This window comes from Geospiza fortis, unplaced genomic scaffold (assembly GCF_000277835.1).
Source record: "Geospiza fortis unplaced genomic scaffold, GeoFor_1.0 scaffold373, whole genome shotgun sequence".
NCBI classification, from domain to species: domain Eukaryota; kingdom Metazoa; phylum Chordata; class Aves; order Passeriformes; family Thraupidae; genus Geospiza; species Geospiza fortis.
The window spans coordinates 491,229-498,724 of record NW_005054518.1 but is presented as its reverse complement, the minus strand read 5'-3'; the positions used below and the strand labels follow the sequence as shown (position 1 = coordinate 498,724).

At 61.2% G+C, this 7,496-nt stretch overlaps 1 protein-coding gene across 1 annotated transcript in view; it reads left to right on the top strand.

The window, feature by feature from the left end:
• Positions 1 to 6: 6 nt before the first annotated feature.
• PLCD3 (phospholipase C delta 3) overlaps positions 7 to 7,496 on the top strand; it is a 7,943-nt gene continuing 453 nt past the window's right edge. Inside the window, exons 1-12 of the mRNA XM_031063625.1 lie at positions 7 to 90; positions 770 to 899; positions 1,699 to 1,924; positions 2,618 to 2,819; positions 3,413 to 3,557; positions 3,710 to 3,862; positions 3,937 to 4,089; positions 4,242 to 4,277; positions 5,037 to 5,195; positions 5,931 to 6,048; positions 6,131 to 6,279; positions 7,116 to 7,251. Coding sequence (XP_030919485.1) covers positions 47 to 90; positions 770 to 899; positions 1,699 to 1,924; positions 2,618 to 2,819; positions 3,413 to 3,557; positions 3,710 to 3,862; positions 3,937 to 4,089; positions 4,242 to 4,277; positions 5,037 to 5,195; positions 5,931 to 6,048; positions 6,131 to 6,279; positions 7,116 to 7,251 — 1,651 coding nt within the window. The 5' untranslated portion in view covers positions 7 to 46. The remainder of the gene's footprint in view (positions 91 to 769; positions 900 to 1,698; positions 1,925 to 2,617; positions 2,820 to 3,412; positions 3,558 to 3,709; positions 3,863 to 3,936; positions 4,090 to 4,241; positions 4,278 to 5,036; positions 5,196 to 5,930; positions 6,049 to 6,130; positions 6,280 to 7,115; positions 7,252 to 7,496) is intronic.

Here is a 7,496-nt window from a genome sequence, read left to right as displayed (position 1 = left end):
AGGCGAGGAGGCCGCCCGGCACTGGGTGCAGGGGCTCGGCAAGCTGATGGGGAGGCTGCAGGCCATGAGCCAGATGGAGAAGCTCGACCAGTATCCTTCGAGGGGGGCTTGGGGACAGGGTGGGTATTGGAATATAATCCCAATATAGCCAGATGGAATGTGCCTGGGCTCGTCTGGCCCTTGCTGCTTGACCAAGGGCGGCAGCTGTGGTGGTTTCACCTCAGAGACACCTTTGGCTGGCTGGATGCTGCAGCTGGCGCTTGGGACAGTCCAGGCATGCAGGAGCTCAGGTTTACCTCTGGAGGAAAGGCTTTAGGTGAGGTGAAGGAAAAGGAGTCGGTTCTGACAGAGGGCTTGGATCCAGAGCTTTATTCCTGGCCCACAGGCCTCTGAATGCAGCAACAGCTCGAACAGAACCAAGAAACCCCGTCATTGCTGTGTCTTTTAACCCCAGGGAGAGGGGCAGGGAAGGGGTAGGGATCCCACCAACCAGGTAAGGGGGGGAAAAGTCTCGGGACAAATGACACCTGAATAGCCCAATGTCCCCAGGGCTGAGAGGCATCTTTTGAACTTCACCAATCACACGATGCCCTTGCTGGAATGCCAAGATTGACTGACAGCACTCAGCAGGGGGCAAGGGAGGGGAAGGGAGAGGTTGTTGGCACACCTGGGGAAGGAACCAGGATAACTGAAACAGGGTTTTACATCACACTGCAACAGGTGGGCACGGCTGTGGGTGACACCCGGAGGTTTCCTTAGCCCAGTGCAGTTGGATCCATGGGGTCCTGCAGCGAGCAGACAGGAACAAGGACAACAAAATGTCCTTCCGGGAGGTGAAGAGCATGCTGAGGATGCTCAACATCGACATGGATGATGTCTACGCCTCCAAGCTCTTCAAGGTACCTGAGCTGCACCACCCAGTGGCTCCTTCTCTGCCTTGCCCAGCACAGAGAGCTGACACACCAAAGCCACCAAGGGTTGGGTCCCACCAGGGGCACGTGGTGGAGAGGGGTGAGCTGGGCTGAGCTGTCCCAGCTGCTGTTCCGTGTGTCCCCGAGGTGGGACATTTCTACTCCATGGAGAGCTGCTCCTCTGGGCATCTCCCACAGATGGACACGTGGGTGTGTGGGTATAGGGGAACAAGGACAGATGGACACGTGGATGCATGGATATAGAGGTGCAGGGACAGATGGACACGTGGGTATGTGGATATAGGGGTGCAGGGACAGATGGACATGTGGATGCATGGATATAGGGGTGCAGGGACAGATGGACACGTGGATGTGTGGATATAGAGGAACAAGGACAGACGGACACATATGTGGATATAGAGGTGCAGGGACAGATGGACACATGAGTGTGTGGATATAGAGGAACAAGGACAGATGGACACGTGGATGTGTGGATATAGAGGTACAAGGACAGATGGACACGTGGATGTGTGAGCATAAAGGTGCAGGGACAGATGGACACGTGGATGTGTGGATATAGAGGTACAAGGACAGAAACTGAGGCACGGAGCTCTGCTCTGCTCCATCCCAGAGTGGGGCTCAGGGGGCTCTGGCAGGGGGATCAGAGGGGACAGGACTCACCCCACTCACCCTGCCCGCTCCAGGGACAGGCAGAACAAGGCAGGGGGTGGCTGTAGCCCGTCCCCACAGGCAGGGGACAGTCCCTGAGGCTGGGCTGTGCCACCAGGAGTGCGACCACTCGGGCAACGAGCGGCTGGAGGGCCGGGAGCTGGAGGAGTTCTGCCGGCGGCTGCTGCGGCGCCCCGAGCTCGAGGAGCTCTTCGGGCGCTACTCGGGCGAGGACCGGGTGCTGTCGGCCGAGGAGCTGCAGGGTTTCCTGAGGGACCAGGGAGAGGAGAGCAGCCTGCGCCAGGCCCGCGCCATCATCCGCACCCACGAGCTCAACGACAAGGGTGAGGTGGGGGATCGTGGGGTGGGCACTCGTGGATGTAGGGATGGGGCTCTGACTGGGGACATCACCACCCCAAATGGGTATGGGGTTCTCCAAGGCTTCTCTTATTGTCCTGGTGCCCATTCCCAGTGTCTGCTATCCAACACATTGCCTGGCTGGCACCTGCTGGATGTGACACCATGGGGACAGGGCATGTCCCCTGGGGATGGTGGTTTGGGCAGGTGGTGGACTTCCACATCTCATGGGTGGTGTGATGCCAGCTCTGCTATGAATGTGACACCGCTGAGGGACTTCTGTCCTCCTCAGGTCCCACCATGGCAGGTCCAGGGTGAACACAGCACTAGTGGGCATGAAGGAGCTCCATGTCACAATAGTACCCTTAAGGTAGATGTGGCACTAGGAGGATGGAGGACATCAGATGGGAGATGGGACACAAAGGGGACCTCCCCTGAGTGCCACAGTGCCACATCTGGGGTGACATGGCACTGGGAGGACAGAGGGCATCATGGTGGGGACAGGGAACCTCCACAGCTCACGGGTGTCACCATGCCACATCCAGAGTGAATGTGGCACCAGCAGGATGGGTGACATCAGGATGGAGATGGGACACATTTACACGTCCCCTGGGTGCCACAGTGCCAGGTCAGGGATGAACATGGCACCTCCAAGTGACACCTGCCACCGTGTCCCACAGCCAAGCAGCAGGACCTGATGATGCTGGATGGGTTCATGATGTACCTGCTGTCACCTGCTGGGGACATCCTCAACCAGGAGCACACCAAGGTGCACCAGGACATGAGCCAGCCCCTGAGCCACTACTTCATCTCCTCGTCCCACAACACCTACCTGACCCGCAACCAGGTCGGGGGCAGCAGCAGCACCGAGGCCTACGTCAGGTGAGTGTCCCCTGGGGCCAGATGGACAGACGGACACGTGGGTGTGTGGGTATAGAGGTGCAGGGACAGACAGACACGTGGGTGTGTGGGTATAGGGGTGCAGGGACAGACGGACACGTGAGTGTGTGGGTATAGGGGTGCAGGGACAGATGGACAGGTGGATGTGTGGATATGGAGGGACAGATGGACACATGGATGTGTGGATATAGAGGCACAGGGACAGATGGGTGGGAGGACACACAGCCACAGGGACAACACAGCCACAGGGACACACGGACACAAGGACACATGGACACAGGGACACACGGACACAGGGACACATGGACACAGGGACACACGGACACAGGGACACACGGACACAGGGACAACACAGCCACAGGGACACACAGACACAGGGACACACGGACACAGGGACATACAGCCACAAGGACACATGGACACGGGGACACACAGCCACAAGGACACATGGACACAGGGACACACAGCCACAGGGACACACAGACACAAGGACACACAGCCACACAGCCACAGGGACACACAGAAGCTCCCGTGGCCCCGGGGGACAGGCCTGACCCGGTGCCGGTGTCGGGCAGGGCGCTGCGGGCCGGGTGCCGCTGTGTGGAGCTGGACTGCTGGGAGGGCCCGGACGGGGAACCTGTCGTGTACCACGGGCACACCCTCACCTCCAAAATCCTCTTCCGTGACGTCATCGAGAGCATCCGCGACTCCGCCTTCGAGGTGAGACTGGGCGGGAGCCCCGGGGGTGCCCGGTGTGGAGTGCGGGGTGCCCGTGCCCAGTGCTGAGTATGGAGTGTGGAGTGCCCGGTGCCCGGTGTGGAGTGTGGGGTGCCCGGTGCCCGGCGCTGAGGGCTGCCCCTCCCCATGCCCAGAAATCACCCTACCCCGTCATCCTGTCCCTGGAGAACCACTGCGGGCTGGAGCAGCAGGCCACCATGGCCCGGCACATGAAGGCCATCCTTGGGGACAGGCTGCTGACACAGCCCCTGCAGGGACAGGACCCCCACGACCTCCCCTCACCAGAGGTAAGGCCACCCGCGTGCCACCACGGTGTCCCCATGTCCCCTCCGAGCCCTGAGCTCGCACCTGCCCTCTGCAGCAGCTGAAGGGAAAGATCCTGGTGAAGGGCAAGAAGCTGCCAGAGCTGTGGCAGGAGCCACGGGGTGTCACCTCCCTTCTGGACCCCGAGGAGGAGGAAGAGGAAGAGGAGGAAGAAGAGGAGGAGAAGGTGCAGGAGAGAAGCCCCCGGCGGGTGAGAGACTTCCCCAGGGATGTGGTTTTGGGGGACCTGGTGGTCCTGGTGGATCAGAGCATCCTGGTGGTGCCAGGGCATGCTGGGGCTGTCCCAGCTGAGCGCTGCCAGCTCTGCCATGCCCTCTGCAGCCCTGCTCTCTCCTCTTTCAGTCGCTGCAGTCGCTGCAGGAGATCAAACCTCTGCAGGTGGGTGATGCTGGAGCTGGGGGTCTGGCAGGGTGGGTGCTGAGGGGGTGGTGAGGGGCTGGCAGAGGGGACAGAGCTTGGGGACCCCCCAGCTGTGCCTCCCTCATCCTGTTTCTGGGGTTTCCAACCCTTTGATTTCTCTGTCACCTCAAGTTCTCCATTGTGTTGGGCCTTCATCACATCCAGGGTGACCTGTTGGGGTCGGCATCACTTTGGGGCCTCTGTCACCTCAAGTATTCCATCCTCTCTTGGGGTGCCCATCACCTCAGGGTCTCCAGCACTTTGGGGTCTCCCTCATCTTGGGGTCTGGAACGTCTTGGGCTGTCCATCCCCTTGGGTTCCATGGCTTCAGGTTCTCAACCTGCTTGGGTTCCCCATCAGCCCCTGGTCCATCGTTCCATTGTCTCAGGTTCTGCACCACCTTGGGGTCTCTGTCACCTCAAGTATTCCATCCTCTCTTGGAGTGCCCATCACCTCAGGGTCTCCAGCACTTTGGGGTCTCCCTCATCTTGGGGTCTGTAACATCTCAGGCTGGAGAACCCTTGGGTTCTCCATGACTTCAGGTCCTCAACCTGCTTGGGTTCCCCATCAGCCCCAGGTCCATCACTCCATTGCCTAGGGTTCTCCACCACCTTGGGGCCTCCACAGCCCTGGGGGTCTCAGCACTCAGCACTAGCAGGGCAGGGGGTCTGTAGACCCTCAGACTGGCAGGCTGCCTGCAGGGCCAGCTTGTCCCTGCTGCCACGGTGGCTCCTGCAGGCCAAGGACGCGTCGCAGGTGTCCCCAGAGCTGTCGGCGCTGGTGATCTACTGCCAGGCTGTCCCCTTCCCCGGGCTGGCCCAGGCCCTGCGCCACCCCCAGCCCTGCCACGTGTCCTCCTTCAGCGAGAGGAAGGCTCGGAAGCTCATCAAGGAGGCACTCCATTGCCTAGGGTTCTCGACAGGGGTGGGGACAGGGGTGGGGACAGGGTGGGTCCCTACTCCTGAGCCACTGGGATGCAGGATGGGCTGGGAAGGATGGGCTCGGTGTCTAGGGTGGCTCCATGAGTGGTCAGGGTCACACTGGGCTCACCCAGGCTGCCCTGGATGGTGGGACTGGGGTCTGCTGGCAGGGCCTGCCTGGGGACAGAGGCCAGGGCTGGGGTCACACAACCAGGATCAAGGTCTGGGATTGGGATTTGGGATGTGGCATCTGGGTCCAGGGCCTGGGGCTCGGAAAAAGGTCTGGGTCAGAGTCCAGGCACTGAGGTCAAGGTTTGGGGTCAGGGTCAGAATCTGAGGTCAGGCAGGGCCTGAGATTAAGATCTGAGTCAGATTTTGGGTGTTCAGGGTCTGGGGGCCAGGGTCAGTGCCTGGAGTCAAGGATTAGGATCTGGGTCAGGGCATAGGCTTGAGGGTCTTGGTTTGGAGTCTGAGGTGCAGGGATCAGGGTCAGGGTCTGGGTTCCGTGGTCAAGGTCCAAGGTCAGGGGTCTAAAGTCAAAGTGTGGGGTCAAGATCAGGATCAAGGCTCAGAGGTTTGGGGTCAGGTGTCCAAGGTCAGGGTCAGGTTTGGGGTCTGGTTTCAGGGTCACATGCCAGGCTCTGTCGGTGTCCTTGGGCCCCTCAGCCTCTGTAGGGACCCCCAGCAGCCCCCCTGAGCCGTGTCCCCCCCAGGCCCAGCCCTGGTCCGGTACAACGCCCGCCAGCTCAGCCGCGTGTACCCGCTGGGGCTCAAGATGAACTCTGCCAACTACAACCCCCAGGAGATGTGGAACGCTGGCTGCCAGCTGGGTGAGACCCCAGTCCCCCTGACCTGGCACCCACCCCTGGAGGTGTCACCCACCCCTGACAGCCCGTCCTGCTGTCCCCACAGTGGCCCTGAACTTCCAGACACCGGGCTATGAGATGGACCTGAACGCCGGGCGCTTCCTGCCCAACGGGCGCTGTGGCTACGTCCTGAAACCCCCCTGCCTGCACAGCCCCCCCGGGGAGGGCTCCCGGCGCCTGGCCCTGCACATCAGGGTGAGGACACCCCACCAGACTGTCCCCAGGGCCAGCTGAGTGCCACCCACCTCCCTGCGGGGTCACACCCATGACATTCCAGTGCCTGGCTGGGTCCACCTGCATCTTCCCGCAGGTGACACCAACCCTGTCCCCAAATCCAGCTGGTATCAGCTATGACCCTTCTCATGGATGGCACCAGCCACCTTCCTCCTCCTCATCCCATCCACACTCCTGGCTGCGTGCCATCTGCTCCCTTCTGGGGACACCACCTTGTCCCCAGCCATGTGTCACCTTCTCCTGGATGGCACCAGCCACCTCCCTCCTCCTTACCCCATCCACACTCCTGACTGTGCCACCCATGACACTTCTGGGTGACACCACCCTATCCCCAAATCCAGCTGGTATCAGCTACGTCCCTTCTCTGAGATGGCATCAGGCACCATGTCCCCAATCCCAGCCAAATGCCACCCACATCCCTCATCCTGAGGACCCAGCCACATGTCACTCATATTCCTTCTCCTGTGTGGTACCAACAATGTCCCTCCTTTTCATCCCATCCTCACTCCTGGCTGCGTGCCATCTGCTCCCATCTGGGGACACCACCTTGTCCCCAGCCATGTGCCACCTTCTCCTGGATGGCACCAGCCACCTCCCTCCTCCTCATCCCATCCTGACTGTGCCACCCATGACACTTTGGGTGACACCACCCCTGTCCCCAAATCCAGCTGCTGCCAGCCACTGGGTGGCATCAGCTGCCTCCCTCCTTTCACCGTGTCCCCAGCCCCAGCCAAGTGCCACCCAGGTCCCTTCTGGGGACACCCACATGTCCCCTGTGCCCTGGTCCCTGTGCCCAGGTGATCACAGCCCAGCAGCTGCCCAAGCTCAACAGGGACAAGGGCAGCTCCATCGTGGATCCCTTCGTGCGCGTGGAGATCCACGGCGTCCCGGCCGACTGTGCCAAGCAACAAACCCACCACAAGCTCAACAACGGTGAGTGCTGCCACCTGGGCACCCTGGGGACACCCCTGGGGACACCCCTGGGCACCCCAGCCCCCAGGGACATCCAGTCACAGCCCCATTACTGCCCAAGGACAAGCCAGGGTCTCTTGGAGCACCCTGATCCCTGCAGATACCCCATGGAACCTGACCTCCAGTACACCCCCCCACTGCCCCAGTATGACCCCCATTCCCCAGTACTGCCCCAGTATGACCCCCATTCCCCCAGTACACCCCAG